Below are 24,039 nucleotides of genomic sequence, written 5' to 3'. Positions count from 1 at the left end.
GTTTTTTGATTCTACAATAAAACTTGACAACTAGAAATTTCTTAAAAAGTTTAGTTGCAATGCAGATTCTGAAACCGTTATCAATGATCTCTTTGTATCCTGTTTCATCAATTATCACCAATCGCACTGGAAAAGTCTTTAAGTATTAGGAAGCTGTCAGGCTCACAGTGACAGAACTTTTATTAAATTTGAATTTTCGCTCAAAAATGTTCAAATTTTATCATTGGCAATAAACAGGATTGGTTGTTTTCCTTGAATAGTAAGCTCTTTTGTTCATTTTTCAAGTGAATTTCCGCTAACCACCCATAGTTTTTCATTTGTTCTTTTAAATAAAAATTGTGTTCCAGGAAAAAGCAGCTAGTTCATCTCAAACAACTGCACAAGCGCTTTTCATTACAACAACCAACAGACCAAGACATGAAGCAAAAGGAGGTTTACATACTTCCCATTTTGTGAAACAGATGATTTGTTAAAAGACATGCACTTAAGGGTCATGATTTAATAAAATTAATAATTCTTCTGCTTCATCAAAGATATTTTTAAGTGAAACTGGAGTGATGGTAACAAATACAATGACTATTAGTATGGTTGCCTAGATTCAAGCTAAAGTGCCAGTACATACTCAACACTGTTTTTGTACAATCAGAGGAAACAAAAAAAAAAGTCTTAGTATTATCATGAAAGAAAAAAAGAATACAAAAAAAAGAGGGAGTTAGAAGATGTTCTTGACACAATCGAGAGTTGGAAAACTGACCAAGGAAAAGAGGAAAAGAGACAGTGATAAAAAGACATGTTCCTTCAAAAGAGAAGACTGTTTTCATTATCAATGTATCCATAATACATTATATATTTGGTAAATATAGCAGCTGCTCAGTAAATCTCTGGAATCAAATAAATTGTACATCAATGAGAGAGTACATACTGATCAACTGTGAACCATAACAGACATAATTTGTGAAGTATCATACATTTATACATCCCTTGATGGTGAATAATATACTGAAAGTACGTACTATCATATAAGCAGTAATAAATGGGCTAGAGGGCAGGTTTCAGGTCAAAATAAATGGCATCATCCGTCAGAGACAAGGTGATTGCTATATAGAGACCAAGAGATATGCAATAAAGGTTACTCATTAAGTTTCTGTAACTGAGGAGTCTATCGTACATATTAATCTATTGTTATACATGCTTTTCTCAAATGTAAGTACATAGTTTTCTATGCAAATGATATTTTTTCATTTGAAACTATATTTAAACTTCCCCTTTCTATGATAGACAGATACAAAGAGATATATCTTAGGAAAGAATGTCTTATGTTTTAAGATATATACAAGGCAGCTCATTTGTGGTTACATTTTATGTCATTTCACCATATATTATATGACCATTTAACAGTGCAAAAGTAATACAACGTGTGTGTGTGTGTGCGCATGCGCTCAATCCTGTCTGATTTTTTGTGACCCTACAGACTCTAGCCCACCAGACTCCTCTGTCCATGGAATTTTCTAGGCAAGAATATTGGAGGCTGCCATTCCTACTGGCAGGCTGCCATTTCCTACTCCAGGGCATCTTCTCAACCCAGGGATCAAACATGCATCTCTTGTAACACAAAATAACAATTTACTTTTGATTCTGGTACACAATTAATACTGGTTCTTTTGGAAGATTTGTAAAAATGAAAAAGCGTAAATACAGACTGCTGAGTAAAAATTTAATACGCATTGTCAGGATTTCTTCTAAAAATCAAAACAGATGTTTTCAAACCTAACAGAAAATCTATATAGCTAAGGAAAATCTTAAAATGCTTAATTCAATTTTTTGTCTAAGCAGTTAATTTTGCCATGTTGCTAATATATTAACATCATTGTTCTTTTTAGAAAACCATGGTACTTTAAACTCTGCTTTTCATTTTATTAAATATAAATTCTCCACTAAAATAAGTAGATGACTACTCAGTTCTTCAAAAATATAACACATTTACAACTACAAAAAGAATAGTTTCCTAACATTTTCAATATGATTAAATTTCTCTTCAGAAAGTGATGAAATAATTATAGTCTAAATTGTGACAATTATAAAATCTCAAAACTACATCTTCTCATTGTAGCAGAAAAATACAAAGGCACAAAGGGACATCTTTCTTTACAATTATTTTCCATTTATTCTCTTTGATCTGTTCTTAGTCATAACTGATCTTGGCTACGAATCACTTGTTATAAAAAAGCAAAGATGAAATTTAAGGGATGTATTCAGAAACTTCTCTACCCACATCTGGCAAACATTTTTAGATTTAACAGCTACCCACTAGGATAGCTATTACCATTTGTTCATGTGTTTTCTAAAACAGAGTTTGGAATTCACTTCTACTTTTGGGCTTTATATACAATTTACTAAACTAAGTGAACTCAAGATTCTGAACTTATTTAGGAAGATATTTAACAAGCAAGGTACCTAAAAGAATCTAGGACCTAGACTCTTTTCCACATGTGTAGAAAGCAATGTTCACATTTAGTATAAACATTTCTGAGTTGAAAGTTAGATTTCTAAAGCCAATGATATCACTATAATGCATTTACATCTTTTCTACTTCTACTTCACACTCTTTTCCTGTCATTAACTGCAAAGAAGCTAGGGGTCAGAGGAAACAAGCTATCTGAGACATACTAAGATCTGGGGCAAGGTGTGTCCATGTACGTGCATTTGTTTGTGTGCATGTGCAGTGAAAGGTAGGGAAGACAGAAAACCATGGCAAAGATAGGGAAGGCAGCTGAAACAAGGAAACCTCTGTTGTTATAATCTTCCATGTACTATGAGCGAAATGTAACTGAATTCGTTTATGGCAGCTGAAATTTATGTCAACCGATTAGTACAATCGTGTCTGCCTACAAATTCATTCTTTGTTTTTCTTGCAAAATGAAAAGAGTGCCTTATCAAAGTTCTTAAAGTTGACAGTGACTGAATTCTACTTCAGTAGGTTTAATATTTATATAACACTATTCCGTCCTGTAATTCTAGACATTTAATTCAGTAATTACCTGATTGGTTTTACCTACTTTTTGTATTACTGCATGTCATAGCAAAGACTTAATTATTGAAATAATTAAATTTGTTAGAATTATAAGAACTTTTCTTAAAAAATCTTAATGTTACTATCATTGTTTTAGCTATTATTGGGAGTATGTCTGCATATGTGACGGCCTATATATTAAAATACATATTGTATTAATATATATAACACATACATATATATATATATATGTATGTGTACATATGTGCATGTATGCATATGTAGACAGGCAGTTAACATAATTTTGGCTTCTTCCTAGCCCTGACAGTTATGGAGTAGTATTTTAATAATAATAGCAATATGTTCTAATTTGAAATATATAAAAATTTTATAGTAGATTTATAAAATCTAATACAAATAGGAAGAAACAGGTATATTATACCATACATGGTATTACTAGTTTAGGTAAATAACAATGGCACCATACAGCTCTAGAGTTTAATCAACTGACAGAGTAAAATGTTTGTCATCTTCCATTGAAAAAAATATTTCCATGTTAGAAAAAAAATAAGTTCATTGCTTTTCCCAAAGGGTGTAAAACCTTAAAGGAACCACAACATTCATTTTAGAGTTAGACCTTGTAATATGAACATTTATCATTCAATCATTCATTCATTCATTAACAATTATTGACAGAATGCCTATTACCTCACATTAAAGTACTATTTACCTCAGTCCCTATTACCCAATACATCATGTCTGGCTTTAAATAAACAATGGCAAGTCATGCTGAAACACAGTCAAAATGGAAAAAATAATCATCAAAACTAGACTCAGATATTATACAAATTTTGGAACTAACAGAATGGGAATTAAAGATAATTATAATTAATATTTAAGGGCTCTAATGAAAAAAGTAGCCAATATAGAAGAAAAGATAGGTAACAGGCAGAAAGATGAAACTCTAAAAAAAAAAAATCAAAAGAAAATCTAGAAACCAAAACCAGTGTAATAGACATGTAGAATTCCTTTGATGATCTCATAAGTAGACCAGACTAACTGAGGAAATAATCAGTGAGCCTGATGACAGCTCAATAGAACCTGCCAAAATTGAAATACAGAGAGAAAAAAGAATGAAAAAGATGCCCCCCCCCAAAACAGAATAAAACATCCATGAACTCTGGAACAATATCTGAAGGTATTACATGTATGTAATGTAAATACCAGAAATAGAATAAAGAAAGACTACAGTCGAATAAATGTTTGAAGTAATGACCAAGCATTTTCCAAAATGAGCTGATACCAACAACAGACTCAGGAAGTTCAAAGACTATCAAACAGGATAAATATTTTTAAAAAATCGATATCTACTTATATTGACTCAAATTGAAGAAGACAAAAGACACAAAATCTTAAAAGAAGTATCTTGTAGAGTACAAGGATAAGAATAGCAGCGATTTTTCATCAGACATCATGCAAATTCTATATCCAGTAAAATTATTCTTCAAAAGCTCTGAAGGATAAATACTTTCTCAAACAAAAACTGAAGGAAGCTATTATCAGTAGACCTGTACTGAAAGAAATGTTAAAAGAAGTGCTTCAGGGAAAAGGAAAATTAAATAAATTAATTAATTAAAAATAAATATATATATAAATTTTATATAAAATTTTTATGCTAAAACTCAAGAGAAACCATTAAAATTTTTAAAGGAACCATAATTGATAAGCTATGAGAAGAGTTAAATTGAAACCATGTAAAATGCTCAATTAAAACCAGAGAAAGGAGAAAAAGATAAGGAAAAGAAACAAACTGCAACGAAGAGAAAAGTTACAAAAATAGTAGATATTAATTCAACTATACTGATAATCACTTTAAATATAAATGGTTTAAATACATCAATTAAAAGAGAGAAACTATCACGATGAATAAAGATATAAGAACCAATTATATACTGAATTTAAGAAATCCACTATAAATATAAAGACCCAGTGAAGCTAAAGGGATGGACATACACAAAAACCTTGCTCACATGAATCAAGAGAAAACTGGGGCAGCTATATTAATTTTAGACAAAGAACACTTCAGAAAGGAGAAATTCTCAGGATAAAAATATTAAATAATAATTTAGAGATCATTTCTCTAAGGAGACAAAAAACTTAACAAGAATGTATGCATTTAACAATAGTGTCAAACATTTGAGTCAAAACTGATACAATTTGAGTCCCAACTGATACAAAAGTATAGGGAAACACACAAATCCATCACTATAATTGGAGACTTAAACATCCCTTTCCCAACAATTGATAGATCAAACAGGAATAAAAAATCAGTAAGGATACAGTTGACCTGAACAGCACTATCAACTGGATCCAAAGAAGAGACATACACAGGGCCAACAAGTACTTGAAAAGATGCTCACATCACTAATCACCTGGGAAAATCAAAACCACAATGAGATATAATTTTACATCTGTTAGAATGGCTAACAAGAGATTACAAGTACTGGCAAGGATGTGGAGAAAAGGGAACTACTTCGCACTGTTGGTGAGAATGTAAACTGGTATAGCCACTATGGAGAATAGTATTAAGTTTTCTCAAAAAAATTGAAAACAGAACTATCATATGATCCAGCCATCCCACTTCTGGATATGTAGTCAAAAGAAATAAAATCACTATTGCAAATAGATACCTAAACTCTCATCTTCATTGGAGTATTACTCACAATAGCCATATGAAAGCATACCAAGTATCCACCAATGAATGAATGGATAAAGGAAATGTGATACACATCCCCTCTCACACAGTGGAATATTATTCAGTCATTAAAAAGGAAATTCTGCCATTCCCTTCTGTACAGCAAAAGAAACAATCAACAAAATAAAAGGGACTCTATGAAAGGAAGAAAATATTTGCAACATGGATGAAACTTGGGGCATTATGATAAGTGAAATAAGTCAGATAAAGACAAATACTGTTTGATCTCATGATATATGTGGAATCTAAAAAAGCTGAACTCATATAGAGTAGACTGGTGATTGTCAGGGGATTGGGGTCTGGGAGAAATGGGAAGATGTTGTTCAAAGTGTACAAACTTCCAGTTATGAGATGAATAAGTTCTGGGGGTCTCAGGAAAGCATGGCTGACTATAGTTAATAAAACTGTATTGTATGGGCTTCCCTTGTGGCTCAGCAGTAAAGAATCTGCCTGCAATGCAGGAGATGCAGGAAACACAGGTTTGATCTTTGTGTTGGGAAGATCTCCTGGAGGAGGCATGGAGACTTCCATGGACAGAGGAGCCTGATGGGCTACAGTCCACAGATAGGATCGCACAGAGTTGGACACGACTGAAGCAACTTAGCACGCATGTAAGCACTGTATTGTATACTTGAAACTTGCTAACAGAATCAGTCTTAAATATTCTCACCATACCCACACAAAGAAGCAATTATATGATGTGCTGGATCTGTTAACTAACCTTATCATGGTAATCATTTCGTAATATATATGTGTATCAAATCACCACGCTGTACACCTTAAACTTATACAATGTTATATGTCAATTATATCTCAATAAAGCTGGAAAAAAAGGAGAAAACACAAATTACAAATATCAAGAGTAAATGATGAAATGTCATTATTTATATTATAGACATTAAAAGAGACAATAATAAGAATAACTGTAAAACAAAATTGGTAATTTTGCTGAAATAGTCAAATATGTTGAAAGACAAAGTTAACCCCCCCAAAAAAAGACTCAAAGATTTAAATAAATATGTTATCTCACATCTAATTTAAAAATTAAAAATTAATAATAGTCCTACAAATGAAATTCCAGGCTCAGATGGCTTCATTGATAAAGTCTATTAAACATTAAAAATGAAATAATATCAAACATGTACACAAACTCTTCTAGAAAACAGAACACTTCTTAATTCAGTTTATAAGACTAACTTCATTCTGATACCACAACTAGTCAAAGAAATTAAAAGAAAGCTACAAACCAACATTTTTTTCACAAATTGAACTGAAATAACTGGATCTTCATATGAGGAAGAAGTGGAATTTCAACCCTTACTTCACATTATACAAAAAAAGTTAACTCAAAGTACATTATAGATCTTAATATAAAAGCTAAAAGTATAAAACTGAGACAAAAATATTGAAGAAAATCTTCACAATCTTGAAGTAGACAAAGATTTCTTAGGACACAAAAACACAAACCATACAAAAAATATAAATAAGATTTCATCAAAATTTTAAAATTCTACTTTTCACAAGACATTATTAAAAAATGAATGACAAGCAAAAGACTTGGAGAAAATATTCACATTGCATATATATGATAAAGACTTTTATCCAGAACATATTGAGAATTCTTGCAGCTCAATAAGAAACACCTCAGTTTTTTTTTTTTTTTTCCAAATGGGAAAAGAATTTGAGTAGCCATTTCAGAAGATAATAAATAACAAATATGCACATGAAAAGATGTTTATCATCACTATTTATCAGAAAATAGATAATTAACTAATTAAAGCCACAATGAGATACCACTAAAATGTGTAATGGGTAAATCAAAAAGACATAATAATAAATGTCAGCAAGGATCTGAAGTAACTGGAACTCCCATAGATTGCTAGCAGGAATGCAAAATAGCCATTTTGAATTAGAGTTTGTTTATTATAAAGTGAAACTAACATATACCATTCTACTAGCAGGACTACCCAAGAGAAATGAAACCATTATGTCCATACACATTCTTATACACCAAATCTATTTAAAATAGCTCCAGACGAGAAATAGCCTAAAATGTGATGTATGCTATTATGATATGGAATATTCTTCACAAAAAAAAGAACTATCTATATATACAACAACATGAAATGAATCTCAAAACCTGTGCTGAGGGAAGAAAGCTAGTCACAAACAGGTACCCACTACATGAGTCTACTTAAAACTACAGGAAACTATAGGAAAGACAAGTTTAATCTATAAAGATAGAAATTAGATCTGTGGTTGTCCGGGCCCAAGAAAAGCTGTAAGAGTGTGGAGACTGACTGTAAAAGGGAGCAGAGGGACTTTTCTCAGGTAATATTCATGTTGATATCATGATTGCGGTGATGGGTACACGGTTATATACATTTGTCAAAATTCATCAAACTGTACACAAAATGGATGCATATTTATTGTATACAAATTATACCTAACCATTTTAAAACTTACTTATGGGAAAGCAAACACTTTGAAAAAACAGAATACTTAACTCATTTTATAAGACTAACACTATTTTGATACCAAAATTAGACAAAGGCATTCAAGTACCAACTACCTTAGTGTATGTTTATTATTAGCCTTCTATCAAGAAAACACAACACTTGTACACATTGCTACATTTAAAATGGATAACCAACAAAGACCTACTGTGTAGCACAGGGAATTGAGCTCATTATGTAACAACCTAAACTGGAAAAGAATTTGAAAAAGAATAGTCATATGTATATGTATAACTCAATCACTTTGCTGTACACCTGAAACTATCATAACATTTTTAATCAAGTATACTCCAATATGAAATAAAAAGTAAAAATATATATATATATATATATATACATAAAGAAAAAATAAAGTCTCCATGTATTATATATCCACCAAAAAAAGAAAAAACATTTAAAGATATTTAGGGGGTTTCCATGGTGGCTCATTGGTAAAGAATCTACCTGGCAATGCAGGAGACACAGGTTCGATCCCTGGTCAGGGAAGATCTCACATGCCACAGAGCAATGAAGCCCGTGTACCACAACTATTGAGCCTGTGCTCTAGAGTCCAGAGGCTGCCACTACTGAGCCTGCACGCCACAATTACTGAAGCCCGTGAGCCCGAGAACTTAAGATCTGCAACAAGAGAAGCCACTGCGATGAGAGACCCAAGCACAACTAGAGAGTAGCCCTTACTCACCACAACTAGAGAAAAAGCCCGCATGCAGCAACAAAAACCCAGCATAGTCAAAATAAATAAATAAAATTATTAAAAAAATAAAATTAAAGATATGTAGGTATTTGCAGCAGGAGAGGGGAAGTTTGAATAAAGAGAACAATAATAACAGCTTCCTAACAAAAGTTTTTGTTTACAAAAATTTACAGTTTTATCCTGAAGTCTTGCTACATTTTTCCTTCTTTAAAAAAATGCATCTCCTAACCAATCTTCTTTAAAAAGTATATCTCTGCTGGAGACCAAATATTGATACTGATTTCCAAAAGCAAGACTTATATATCCCTGCAGCTTTCAATACAACTTTCAACAATTCTTCCAAAATTAGAATTATAGTTCACTCAATTGCTATTAATTAATAAATGAGTTAAGTCAAATCTAAAAGTTTTATGATTGCAAAACCTGTTCATTTTTTGTGAAAAAAATCAGACATATATAATAGTAGAGTAGCATAATGAACTGTCATCCCAGCCACATATCATTAAGATTACAAAATTCAAAATGTTATTATTTTTGTTTCATCTTTCTCTTTTCTTCTTCTGTTAACAAGCAAATCTCAGATGTCCTGCTACTTGAATTACATACACTTCAACATATATCTCTAAAAAATATTGATTTCTTAAAAGATTTCTATTTAAGATTATCTGTGTTTGTACAATATATTATATAGCTTTCTCAATATATACATGCCTGGTTGAATTCTTGTGAATTCTCTTCAACATAATTTTTTTCAATTTCTAAAGCCTATGCTGCTAAGTCGCTTCAGTCGTGTCCGACTCTGTGTGACCCCATAGACGGTAGACCACCAGGCTCCCCTGTCCCTGGGATTCTCCAGGCAAGAGTACTGGAGTGGGTTGCCATTTCCTCCTCCAAGGCATGAAAGTGAAAAGTGAAAGTGAAGCTGCTCAGTCCTGTCCAACCCTCAGCGACCCCATGGACTGCAGCCTTCCAGGCTCCTCCGTCCATGGGATTTTCCAGGCAAGAGTACTGGAGTGGGGTGCCATTGCCTTCTCCAAGCCTATGGCAGTTACATAATTAATAAAAAAAAAAAAAATCAAATAAGACTGTTTTCTCTAAGGTTTCATTAAGTGTTGATAGCTTGTGGCCTGTGTTAAAGCCAGACATATTTAAATAAAGCATACAGATCAGTTTTTCATTTGACAAAGAAGCTGATTTTTTGCTTGCATACGGGAATGAACATGGTCTAGTCTTAGCTATCCACTGCTGTTTAAAATATACCATCCCCATATAAGTATGTGTGTGTGGTCGGTCATGTCCGATTTTTTGTGACCCCATGGACTGTAGTGTCAACAGGCTCCTCTGTCCATGGGATTTTCAGGCAAGAATACTGGAGTGGGTTGTCATTTCCTTCTCCAGTACATAAGTATACCCTGGGTGCAAAACCATATTCTATTAATACTCAGCCTAAAAATTAGTACAAAATATTCACAGTCTAGTAACACAGTAGAGGCACTTCTCACTAATTCATGGTCAAAGATTTTTCATAATCACTAACATTTACCTTACTAAATGATAAAAATGATAAAAACTTTTGTCTTATACTCTATATAGAGCACATTATACTCTGAAAAGTTCCTGATATATTTAACATATTATTTTGTTTCAGCACTTTATTTTAAGAATGACATGAGTTGTACCAGAGTTGACTTGCTAAATTCCTTAAAGTTCAACCCTACGATCTTAGAAGCAAGTAAAAGAATTTTCATCCATGAATAGGGGGTATGTTTAGCACATCCTAACTAGTTGTCTGAAGATAAAGGGATAAGGGGATAGAGATATAGGAATCAACACGGAAAAGCATTTTGTGGATTTCCCCCCAATTTTCCCTCACGTTATCAAACAAGAATTAGCTGCGAAATACTTACTCCAAGGCACATACATCTTAAGAGGTATATTCTACTTCTCTTTTACATTTCTTCTACATAAGGTACAAACCATTCATCTTAGGAAGAATTACAAGGAATTATCCATAAGGTCAACAAAAAAATCTAATAAGCTTATAGTAGCTCAGTTAGAATCTAATAAAAAATACAAAAGAGATAAACCCTCACCTTGCCTATTTAAGTGCATATAAGAACGGGGCTTGTAATGCATATGTTGACATTGACTAACTTGTGGTTGCATGAGGTAATAGTGCCCTCATTGACACATTATTCATCTGCTGCATGTTACTTGTCCTAACCTTTCAAGTTAATTGAACCTAAAAGACCCTATTAAATTCAGTCTGGTTGCATAAGATTATGACAGTCATTAATAAGTCAGATTTTTAAGTGAGTTCAAGATAAACTGCCTGGTTAAGAGGGCTCTTCCCTTTTGTTTCCCTGCTGTTTATTGCAATGGAAACTAGAATACCAATATTTTTAGGGCTTCATTAAAAGTGTAATACTGACTTTCCTTGTGTCTGAATTAAGTCAGGTTTGAAACTTGTTGGTTACTTGAATTCACACATAAATCAATACCAATGTGGTAAAATTTTAATTGCAACTTTCAAAGTAATGCAGGAGACTGACCCAATTTTACTCTTCACTTACGGAAAAAAAAAATGAATTACAGATTTATCTCAGGAATGACCTCTGAGGCAAGTATACAATAAACATTCATTTTGTTTGTTCTTTTCCCCCATCCATTTTTCTACCAAAAAAAGCAGACTGTAAAAAATTTAAGGCATACAAACAACATCAGAAGTTCTTGCAAATAGCCTGCTTCTTTTAGTTTAAAATGTTTGACTATCCTTTTAAAGCATTCAAACTTCTCTTCCTCCACATCAGCAAGCTTTTACATTTACTGTTGCCTGTTGCTTGAAATAAAGTAAGGGTTTTATTGCAACTGGGTGGTGGGTTGGGGGAGGGGAAAGTCATAGGATAGTTTTTGGCGCAGATTTATTGAAAACAAATATTAAAAATTCCAGATCCTCCTAAAAAGTAGTGAGAATGATATCTCACTACTCCTCTAATATCAGGGTTTTGTTTTTTACTGACACACAAGTACACCTGAAAATGCAAATTGCACAGCAGTAATTACACAAACTTAGAAAAGGCCATACTCATAGATGTATGAACAGTGAAAAATCAAAGTTCACTTTATGGTAATGATGTCAATCATGATTTTTAAATATATATGTATTGTCACTTTAGGAAATGAAAGATCATTTAAACAATTTGACTGTGAGAAATTGGGTGTTGAGTGGATCATGGTAAAGCTAAATTGTTTCAAACGTATATAAAAAAAACTTAAGTGTACTGCATTCACTACTCTGAGGACACTAATCACTGAATCAGAGAGACTATTTAACAAGTCTCCAATTCTTAAGATGATTTATCCCCAAACCTTAAATGATAACACTCTCTATTGAAATCAGACAAAAAGGCATAAAATATGGTTGAGTACGGGCATTTCACACAGTAGTTATTTATGAATTGCTCAAAAAAGTGGAGCTCTAAAATTTATTTTGATTTTCTTAAACTCACTCACTTGTGACCAATCTCATGTGCAATGGTAAAAGCTGAACCCAGGCCAATGTCTTCATTAATGCTGCAGCTCCTTTCAGGCTCACACATTCCAGCCACAGAGGCCAAGCCTGAATAAACAGAAGGAGACACAAAGGGTCAAGCCAAGGTGTTTCAGTCTTAAAAAGCCCATACTTATAAATGCCTGGATTCTTTTTAATAACCTCCATGCACAGAAGGAGCAGTTGGCAAAAGGTTAACTTTCTAGTCATTTGCAAAATCACTGGGGGGAGTTTCACTTTGCCGGCTAGACATTAATATTTTTTGAACTGCAGTCAGTGCTGGAAAATGTCTAGACTAGGGGTTAGATTTATAAATTTTACTTCTGGTAACTTGGGACCACCTAGTAACTTGAGCCAGAAGAGGGAATTCAAGAAAGCATTTCTATTTTAACATTCTTCAGGCTGTAGAAAGCAAAATATATCCACATTATTTTTCTAAAGAGATCTGTTTAAGTTTAGTGGGTTCATAAAAATATACAAGCAACTTTTTAGTTACCAGAAAAAGGGAATCCCAAACGGTTTTTTAAAATGACATTTTTATAAAAACATAAATGAATGATTCAAAACAGAAAAAAGAACTGTTAAAGATGCGAGGTTTTTGCATTTTTTTAAAAATTTTCTGAAATTAGTCCTGCAAGTGATGCAACAATTTCTTTAAGTATTTTAATGGACAGAAAGTCATTCACACACTCAGTGTGGTTCTCTCCTCTCTCACTCCCCTAAATGAAGTAGAGTTTTAGTAATAAAGCAAAAACTATGGTGTTAATTCACTGATTCTGGTGAAATGTTATGTTACTGAAGGCATTCTTCTCTTGGGAATTTTACTATGTAAAAATTTTAATATTTATTTTCAAATGAATACCATGTTCTGTGATTAGTCCATAACTTTAAAACAGTGCTGAGAAAAAAAAAATATTTGTGTGAAAGATAAAATTTCATGTGTTATAAGGAAATAGATGCCAAGTCATACTTAACACATATATGTAGAATAAAGTGAAGAAAGAGTAAAAAAAAATATTTCATATATTAGGAGTCTACTATCATCACCCAGGTATGAATAATTATCTTCCCATGAAAAGTGATTTCAATCTAATTCAATTAATATTTACTGAATGCAATAAACAATGTTCTGTGCTAGGAACAATATCCCAGTTGCACTAATTTGGAACAGTAAAAGCTATCCAATTCATATTCTTATTGACAAGAAAATTCTAAAATTGCATTTCTATTGTATCCATTAATATGAAATATCAACACTTACTACCATATTGGAACAAAGTTGAGGTTAGTATTGGATTTGCTAAAAGACTGCTTTTTTTACTGTTTTATGTTGGGGGGTAGGCAGGAATTGGGGAAGGAGGTAATTTCTGTTTCACAGAGTTAATAGTGATACCTTTGTTCTGCTCTTCCATTCAACTAGAAGTCTTGGGACTTAAAGAAGAGGAAGTAAAAAGAGAGATTAGTTGGGCAAGATGACCTTATTGTTTTTTTTTTGGTTAATCAAAAAAATTTAATGACTATTACTTCTAAACTCCACAGAGAGAAAAAGAGAGGGAGGGAAAATACAAAAAACTTTGCAGTCCATTATCTTTTTTAAGCTACTGGTTCAATATGACCCATAATATGGGAAAAATAAAGCCACTCTATTTGAATATTGTTGCTCTTTTGAGCTTTATGAAATCTGGTTTAAAAAAACTGCTAATATTTATTGCTAAATTAACATTATTTATATTTCCCAAATATATTATTCAATAGGTTATCTTTTTGTTGTTATTGTTGTTCTTGTTTGGTATGTGCCATATAGCCCTATTTTTAATTGAGAATTCTAAATGACTCCCCAAGGTGTATTTGCAAGCACAGATTTACTTCTGCATCTGCTATAAAATTGTTAGCTCTACTAAAAGAATAATCTAAGAAAGAACAGTTCTGGGAAATAACTACGATTTATTGAAAATACAAGGTATATCTTAACTAAAATAAAGAATTTAGATGCTAATATATTTTTTACAACTCCCCACCATTTTTTCTATTCTTGTAAAATTGAAGCTGTCAGTTTTTATGTGTGATTGTGTTAATAAGGGTTTGATTATCATCAGGTCATTTAGATTTCCTCAGTTTGATGGCCAGTTTGCCTGCTTAAATCTACTTAGCCATGTCACAATTAGTCACCAGCAGTACTAAGCAAGACAATATTCAAGAATTGGCATAAAACCAATATGAAAGTTACTAAAAAGACCACTCAAAAAGAAAAAAATCTGATCAACTGTGCTGATAACATATTCGCCATATATTAAATTCAACACATGTATATATAATGCAGTTCATTCAGTTTTCAGCATAAGAGATAGTATAAAAATAATTCATAATAGTTTATAATTTGAAAAATATAATTTATATGATTGAAAATACATTGACATGTACCCAAGTATTAATATATTGATTCTAGACATTAAAATATACCAAAGCATTAGGCAGTGTTACTATTTATGTCCCAATGAAGAATGTATCTCAAGTATAAATAAACTGCTTTTAAAAAGCAAAATAGACTATGTACAGACCTACATATAAATATAGCTATACATATTTATTTCCTCAAAATATACATGCTACAGAATACAAGCTGTAGCTGGTATCCTCTTTGGGACTTAGTGGATACTGTACCTAAAACTGATTAAGCACTTAATAAAGGCTTATAGAATTTGCACAATAATGGAGGGAATAAGTTAAACTGTATAGATAATTTCTACATTAAATAATACCAGTTCATTTCTACAGTAAACACCCTTATATTTCCTTAAGTGACTTTAACAATATCCTTGCAGCATAAGGGCAGATATTACTCTTAACTTCATAGATAAGGAAATTGAAGAACAAAGAGCTAAATAAACTGTAAAAGGTAATGCACTAAAACTGTCAAAGCCAGTGGTTGGTTTTTAGCTCAGGTTCCTTTCCTTCGGATTATTGTTGGTCTTGTTAACATAAAACACTATGAAGAAAACCTTTCTGATGTGAACTTTCTCAGAAAAAAGCTCTTTCTCTGTTATGATTTTAACTAGCAAACTTCTCCACCATAATACCTGTCATTGGCAAACTGGGATTTCTTCTTTCACCATAAATCCTGAGGGAAATGGCTTGAGGGAAATGGTGAAGGAGAAGCCTGGGAAGGCAGGTAAAATCATCAAGAGAAATTTTAATTTCTAAAGGGGTATTCAACTGACCTCCTCAGGAAGTGGGGTTAATACCTTTTCTCCCACCTCTACTTTAAATTTGATCTTCTCAAAATTCTCATGAAGTGCATAGGAACAGATTTATAACTATTCCTTTACAGATAAGAAAAGTGAGACTTGTCAGAGAATCTAGAGAATTCACCTTCAGTTGCTTAACTTCTAGGTCTGTAAAAAGTCACTATGACACTAGGGGAAAAAAAAAACATAAAAAAGGCTCCTTTTTTACTTAAAATAATTCTAGTTGCTTAACAATTTAGTTGACTTGAAAGCTACAATTTTCCCTCATTTGTATTTGCAGTTAACATTTAACCACTATGAAGTTACGCTCTGCAACAATGCATAATTTTTTAAATTGTAGACTAGTATAGAACTGCCTTTAAAATGTGATATTTAGGAAGAACAAGGAAGATAATTCTGCTCTCTCTCCAAGTCTGGCTGTAATATTTTACAAAATTGGATTTTTTTTCTGTACAGATAATAAAATTTTCCAATAATATCTTAATTTATGAGGACACAATCTTTCCACAAATTTGGACCAAAAGAAGTACTGTTCTTAATGTCTCTGCATGAAGTATCTCCCAAGTTTCTTTTTCCTTTCCTTTCCTGAGATTTGAAGGTGCTTTAATTTGCCCTCAAACTCTCAGTATTTTTGGAAAATACATTACAGAGATGGATTATATGAAAATGAGTGGTAACTTTTGATTTAGTATTACTGTGTGATGATTTTGAAACACCTTCTAATTTGTTTTTAATCATCATTCTACTTGTTTCCTAATCAGTGACATATCCACAAAGGTCAGGTTTAATACTTTATAGGAATAATTTCAGATGTGCCAGAAACGAAAATTACCAAATTAATAATGATTAAAAAGTAAAACTATTGGACCAAAAAGACAATCTGAACTATCCTCCCTTTATAAAAAAACTTACCCAGTGTTCCACAGGGCTTATTTTTATAAGTGCAGATATCATATCTATAGAGGAGAAAAAAGAGAAATGAAATTTGTAATCTGATCAAATTTTTTAAATGTTTTGTATATTCATCACATTTCTTTCATGGAGCTTTGGTTGTCAGACCACAATCAGTGCAATTATAAGCAGCCAGCTGGAGTGTCGGCATTTTCAGCACTCTGGGGGACACGCCGGCTGTACTACACTCACAGCCCCTGGCTGCAAGCCAATGGGACACCTGCCAGTAAGAAAGAAAGGTTAAAGTGGATTTCTGTAATTGCAAGTTCCATAAAACCATCTACCATACTGTTTTGAAGCTAGAATAGCTTGTCTGCAGAATGCTACTGCTTCTACAAAAAGCAAACGGGTGGCTTTTTATTCCCAATATCTTTTGGACCTGCTGGAACATTTTTTTTTATTATAGCCACAGACGGTATTTTATACTTCTGAGCTATAAGCAATATTTGGAATTCCTTCAACTCTAACACAGGTTCTTGTTTAAAAAAAAAATAGGGCAAAACAACAATGGGAATAAAATTGATATCATATAGTTTTCCTAGTTGTATATCAAAGAACTAAAAAAATTGCTCAAAAGAAAGCTTTCCTAATGTTGGTCACTTATTCCAATGCTGTACTACATTAAAACTCAGTATAAAAAATGGAATCCATAACACTCCATATTTTAATGTATATTACATTTAGAATGCTAAATCAATATTGATTCAAACATTTAAGTACTTTTATAATACCTTTTTAATCTAATCTCTAAAATCAAAAGTATTCAAACTACTAAAGTGAAAATAAAAAACAAAGTTAAAAAGACTGAACATTTTTGTTTGCCTACAATTTATACTAGAAAGGAAAAGCTTTTTTGGAAAAAAGAATAAACTTTCACCAACTCCAGGAAAATCTACGTTGGAAAAGTTTTTTTTTTTTTTTTTTATTGTATATAAATGGTTAGTCCATATCACTTGAAGAAGGGGTTAATAATCAATCTCATTCTTGTTCATCAGATCAAAATGTATTTTCAAGAAACAAATATTATACTGTTGCTTATTTCATTAAAATCCCTGAAGATTCCTTTTGCCTACTTTTTAATTTCAAAATCTTGATCTCGATGACTTTATATTTGAGAAAAGGGATTTCTTCTCTTGCATAACTTTATCTTCTGACCATTCACACATTCACGCCCTCTCTTTTCCTGTAATTAGTAAACCACAGGATTGCAGCATCTGGTACACTCCTAAATATAAGATAGATACCAGTATCTAGTACACTCTTGAATATATATTCTGGGTGTCACAATCAATTTATCTTGTGATTATATGTGTAATGCCTATGACATCACATAGACACCACCCAAACCAGCAATCTTCAACATAACATAAACAGACCTCTCATTGGTAATGCAAATACAAATGCATTACCTATTAAACGGAGCCTATTTCCAAATCATTAATTTCCATTTGTACCCCTACCTAAAGTTGATTTGCTGAAAATGCATCTGCAAGTCACCAATATTCTGTCCCTCTTTCACTTTTCATAATCAGCCTGTCTCTACTTTATAAAAAAAAAGAAAGCATACTTCTCACCCATCCCAAACCTTGTCACCATGCATTGTTCCCCTGGGGATAAAAGTCTCCAGAGCATAATGCAAGTGGATAATTCAAGAATGCATTGGTCCTAGAAGATAATCCTTTATGTGAAAAGCAAGAAAAACTGAAGAGGATGATGCTTGCTTCATCCTGGGAAGATCCTGTGTCTGTCAGTCTATCTGACTGTTTATAAGTAAATCTATCTATTTCATAATTAGAATTCAGAATTGAGATGGTTGTCATGGAGTGTATTAACAGGCTGATTTGATCTAAAAAATAAAGACACCAAAGTCTGATTTAGCTAAGTAATTTGGAAGCTAGGAATGATGTAGCCAGTTAGATTTTATGTAGACATTTTTTCATGACAATGAAGTAGGCACCTCCAAAGTTTTGAAAAAATTTACTTGAAGCATTTACACAATATATGTTTTTAGCTATAGTCTCTGTAGCTACTTAAACTTGCAATTAAAAGTATTTTAGATTTAAAATTTGCAAAGTGGTACATCATTTCTCAAAATTATTTTAGGGATCAAATTGAGCAAAAAATTTGAAAACCACAGACAAACACAACTTATATTTCCACCTCTTAGCAGTCCTTTCTTATCTTCTTTTCTTGCCCTCATTTTGCCTATACCCTTTATATTACACTTGATGAATATTATTTCCTTCTGTCATGACTGCAAAAATACTTACACAAAGGCTAAAGACACCAATAATAAAAACTAAAGCATCCTAGACTAAGATATTTCTATTTGCATTTTCTTCAGCTTTCTCCAGTCCTTTAGTATCTCTATAGAATTTTTCTATAAGCCATTCTATAGAGAAAAGACATCATTTCTTATTGGGTTCTTCATTCAATTCATACTCTATCCTTCTCTGTTCTATACTCACAGAGAACAATTATGACCTATGCTTCACCTATAATATCAAGTACTAAAAGCAACATTTTTACATTCATTCTTTTATATACAGATGTACTGAGTACCTATCATGTGCCCAGGTATAGTGCTATATACTTGAACCTAAAGATGAACAAGGAAGGTATAGTTTATTTGGGAAAAGACACATAAGCAGATAAGCTACAAAATGCTAAAAGATGATTAAATAAATGTTAAAGAGCTAAACTTACACATAATAGAGCTAATACTTGCTAGCTATTATAATTAAGATTATTGTCACAATCAAGTTATAAACAAAATACTGTGGAAATACAGATGAAGGAATGATTCCATAATAGAAAACTAGGAAACGGATGCATATAGAACATAACATCCGAAATGGATTTCAAAGATCTAGCCAGATAAAATAGAAAAGTAAATGCATTCTAGGTAGATAACAAAATAGTCAAAAAGGCAGAGTTTGGAAAGGGTATGGCATATGCACGGAGAAGGCAATGGCACCCCACTCCAGTACTCTTGCCTAGAAAATCCCATGAACAGAGGAGCCTGGAAGGCTGCAGTCCATGGGGTCGCTGAGGGTCGGACACGACTGAGCGACTTCACTTTCACTTTTCACTTTCACGCATTGGAGAAGGAAATGGCAACCCACTCCAGTGTTCTTGCCTGGAGAATCTCAGGGACGGGGGAGCCTGGTGGGCTGCCATCTATGGGGTCGCAAAGAGTCAGACACGACTGAAGCGACTTAGCAGCAGCAGCAGCAGCAGCATGGCATGTGCAGGGAACCATGAAAAATTCAGAGAGACTGAAACACCCAAAGTATAGGGTAAAATATCAGAATACGAATTTGGGGAGTTGTTGTGGGAAGGAAACATTATTAAATACTCTGAATGCCAAACAGATTTTTTTTTTCCTATAAGCAAAAGAAACTTAAAATAAGTTTGCACAATAGGAAATATTTTTAAGTATGTTTATATGAATGTGTATACAGATTAAGTTTGCATACAGATAAGTGTGGAAGGTAAATGGTGGGTATCTGAGAGTGGGAGGTAATAGAGTGGGGAGAATATAATGATTTTTACTCTTTTTACTATGTGCGTGTTTGTTGCTCAGTCGTGTCCAACTCTTTGCAACCGCACAGTCTGTAGCCCTGTCCATGGAATTCTCCAGGCAAGAATACTAGAGTGGATTGCCATTCCCTTCTCCAGAGGAACTTTCCAACCCAGGGATCAAACTCTGGTCTTCTGCCTTACAGGCAGATTCTTTACCGTTTGAGCTACAGGAAAGTCTCCTAAAAAAAAAAAAAAAAAAAAATGAAGCCTTAGCACCCGAACAGGGACATGAACCCTGGACCCTCAGATTAAAAGTCTGATGCTCCAACGACTGAACTATCCAGGCAATGTATACTCTATTACATCCTCCCTCACTGTTAGTCGCTCAGTCATGTCTGACGCTTTGCAACCCCATGGACTGTAGCCCTTTAGGCTCCTCAGTCCATGGAAATTACAGGCAAGAACAGTGGAGTGGGTTGCCACTCTCTTCTCCAAAGATCTGCCTGACCCAAGGATTGAACCTGGGTATCCCTCACTGCAGGCAGATTTCTTTACTGTCTGAGACACCAGGGAAGCCTAACAAGTTTTTGTTTAGCCAAGATTTAATCAGAAAGCATTTTGGCTATACGGGCCTCTGATTATCAACACAAGAGATAACTGATAACTAGCCTAATTAATATTTAATACATGTTACCTGCCTCCTTAGAAACCTGTATGTAGGACAAAAAGTAACAGGTAGAACCAGACATGGAACAATGAACAGGTTCAAAATTGGGGAAGGAGTATATCAAGGCTGTATATTGTCATCCTGCTTATTTAACTTATATCCAGAGTACCTTATTTGAAATGCTGGGCTAGATGAATCACAAGCTGGAATCAAGATTGCCAGGAAAAATATCAATAACCTCAGATATGCAGATGATACTACTTTAATGGCAGAAAGTGAAGAGGAACTAAAAGCCTTTTAATGAAAGTGAAAGAGGAGAGTGGAAAAGCTGGCTAAAAACTCAACATTCAAAACACTAAGATCATGGCATCCAGTCCTATTACATCATGGCAAATAGATCAGGAAAATGTGGAAACAGTGTCAGATTTCATTTTCTTGGGCTCCAGAATCAATGCAGATGGTGACTGCAGGCATAAAATTAAAAGACACTTGCTCCTTGAAAGAATAGCTATGTCAAACCTAGATACTGGTGAAATGTATGGAGATAGTAACATGGAAACTTACATTACCATATGCAAAACAGATAGCCAATGGGAATTTGTTGTATGACACAGGGAACTCAAACAGGGGTTTTGTATTGATGAGATAAAGATGGAAATGGGAGCGAGGGGACATATGTATATCTATGGCTGATTGATGTTGATCTTTGACAGAAAACAACAAAATTCTTTAAAGCAATTATCCTTCAATTAAAAAAAAAAATTTTTTTTAAAGAAACCTGGACAGTGTTTTAAAAAGCAGAGACATCACTTTGCTGACAAAGGTCCATATAGTCAAAGCTATGGTTTTTCCAGTAGTCACATATGGATGTGATAGTTGGACCATAAAGAAGGCTGAGAGCCAAAGAACTGACGCTTTCAAACTGTGGTGCTGGAGAAGACTCTTGAGGGTCCCCTGGACTGTAAGGAGATCAAACCAGTCAATCCTAAAGGAAATAAACCCTGAATATCCATTGGAAGGACTGATGCTGAAACTGAAGCTCCACTACTCTGGCCACTTGATGCAAAGAGCTGACTCACTGGAATAGACCCTGATGCTGCGAAAAACTGAGGGCAAGAGGAGAAAGGGCTGGACGACATCACTGATTCAATGGACATGAATCTGAGGAAATTCATGGACATAGTGATGGAGACAGAAGCCTGGCATGCTACAGTTCATGAGGTCACAATGAGTCGGACATGACTTAGCAACTGAAAAGCAACAACAAATGCTGAAAATGTGTTTTTCATTGGAAAAAAAAAAATTAATGATGCTCCAGATCTGTAGATTGGCCGAAAGATCACAGAAGTACTCTACTACTCTTCATGAACACTTACAATAATTCAGCAAATTTTGCAGGCTATACACTAGGGTAAAGATTCTAAGATTTGTCTTGTGTGTCCACTCAGTGGTTTGAGTATTACAGTGCTAACTGACAACTCTAAGAGTAATAGAATTCTGCCCCTAAAATATGTTCATGCACACATGCAATTCGTTTTTTTCACACAAAGAGTACCAAAACAACAGCTGAAATGTCATCCAACATATAACACAAGGAGTATGACCTAGTTTTTTACTCCTTGCTTACTTTATAAATATTTGTATGCTTAATGAAATTTGATCTAAAACTTCCCTTCATTACAGTTGACACCATACACTCACCTGTACAGATATGCTTGATCATATTAGCTTAGGTCAGTCTGACAATAAAAATTCCTGGCTGATGGAAGGAAGGGGTGATAAAGTAACACAAAAATAATACTCTCAGCACCCTTATCAATCTCTAATTAATCTTGACCAATCCAAATATGGCAGGAGTCCCCAAACTTGGGCCTTTGTCTAAACTACAGGCTAGGCTAAGAAATACACTGAAGTCCTAAGTTGTGAGAGAAAAGTTGAAATACAATGAGAAAAGATTTTCCAGATACTGAATTTAAATAGAAAAATCGCACTTTTTCACTATGGTACTTTTTTCTTTGTTTTCTTTTCATGAAAGAATAATAAAGGGCTCAATCAGGACAGGTGAAAAAGAGCTAAGAAAAGTGATCAAAAGGATTCTAGATAAAGCCAGATACCTAAAAGGAAATCAGGGATCTTTTTGAATGAGTAGATGAATGCATACATTGTCATTTCCTTACCCTCAACTCATCAGGGTGAATTGACTGACCAAGATCAAAACCAGAGTTAGCTAAATATCTGTTACTATAACACTGGTATACTTTTCTGCTGTGGATACTTTAAACTGTTTAATCTCCTAATCACTTTGGCTAGACAGGGCTATCAGAGGAAACTGACCAAAACATACCATGAAGCTCCATTTTAAGATCTGTACAATATAGCACTAGCTTACAATGATGTAATACCTGGGTGGGTTCTTCAGAACTTTCTTCAAAAACTACTTTCCATTCTTATGCAAGTGAAACAATCATTGCAAAGAAGCATTCCTTCCAGTGATTTACTTTTGAAAGTGAAATGAATCAAAATCTAAACCTTGAGACTCATTTGTTTAATACCAAATCACAGACTAACTTCCAAACAGAATGTCCTATGTACTGTGCTGTCTCATTTTGTTCTCTTAGATGTGGTGGCAAAAGCCAAGTGATGGTGACACAGCACTTTTCAGCTTTCTTTTCATGTTCTAAGGCTCATTATAAAAAAATGGCCTCAGTTCTAAAACAATTGTAATAAAATGAGAAAAATTATTTTAATCTAATATATTTGAGAACCTGGGAATTCCAAGGTCAAGGTGGCTGCAGATTCACTGTCTGGTGAGAGCCCGCTTTCTAGCTTGTACACACTGTGTGCACAGGACCTTTCATTGGTGCTTGCTCTCATGAAGAGACAGAGAGCTCTGTGTCTCTTCCTCTTCTAATAAGGGCACTAATGACCTCATGATCTCAACTAAACCTAATTACTTCACAAAGACTCCACCTTCAAATATCATCATACTGGGGATTAGGACTTAAACACTGGAATGGGGGGTGTGGTTCGGTGGCTCAGTTGTGTCTGACTCTGCGACCCCATGGACATGGACTACAGCACTCCAGGGGGGATATACATTCAGTCCATAACATTTCACTCCTATCC

General features: G+C 33.6%; 1 protein-coding gene across 1 annotated transcript in view; it reads right to left on the bottom strand.

Moving 5' to 3' along the window:
* The window catches only part of ADAMTS6 (ADAM metallopeptidase with thrombospondin type 1 motif 6), a 278,064-nt gene that overhangs the window by 157,122 nt on the left and 96,903 nt on the right, over window positions 1-24,039 (bottom strand). The window contains exons 7-8 of the mRNA XM_027520428.1: window positions 16,683-16,726; window positions 12,489-12,594 (exon numbers count right to left, since the gene is read on the bottom strand). Coding sequence (XP_027376229.1) covers window positions 12,489-12,594; window positions 16,683-16,726 — 150 coding nt within the window. The remainder of the gene's footprint in view (window positions 1-12,488; window positions 12,595-16,682; window positions 16,727-24,039) is intronic.

The sequence above is a fragment of the Bos indicus x Bos taurus genome, chromosome 20 (assembly GCF_003369695.1).
Source record: "Bos indicus x Bos taurus breed Angus x Brahman F1 hybrid chromosome 20, Bos_hybrid_MaternalHap_v2.0, whole genome shotgun sequence".
NCBI classification, from domain to species: domain Eukaryota; kingdom Metazoa; phylum Chordata; class Mammalia; order Artiodactyla; family Bovidae; genus Bos; species Bos indicus x Bos taurus.
Note: the sequence above shows the minus strand (reverse complement) of the source record. Positions and strands in the feature narration are given on the sequence as shown.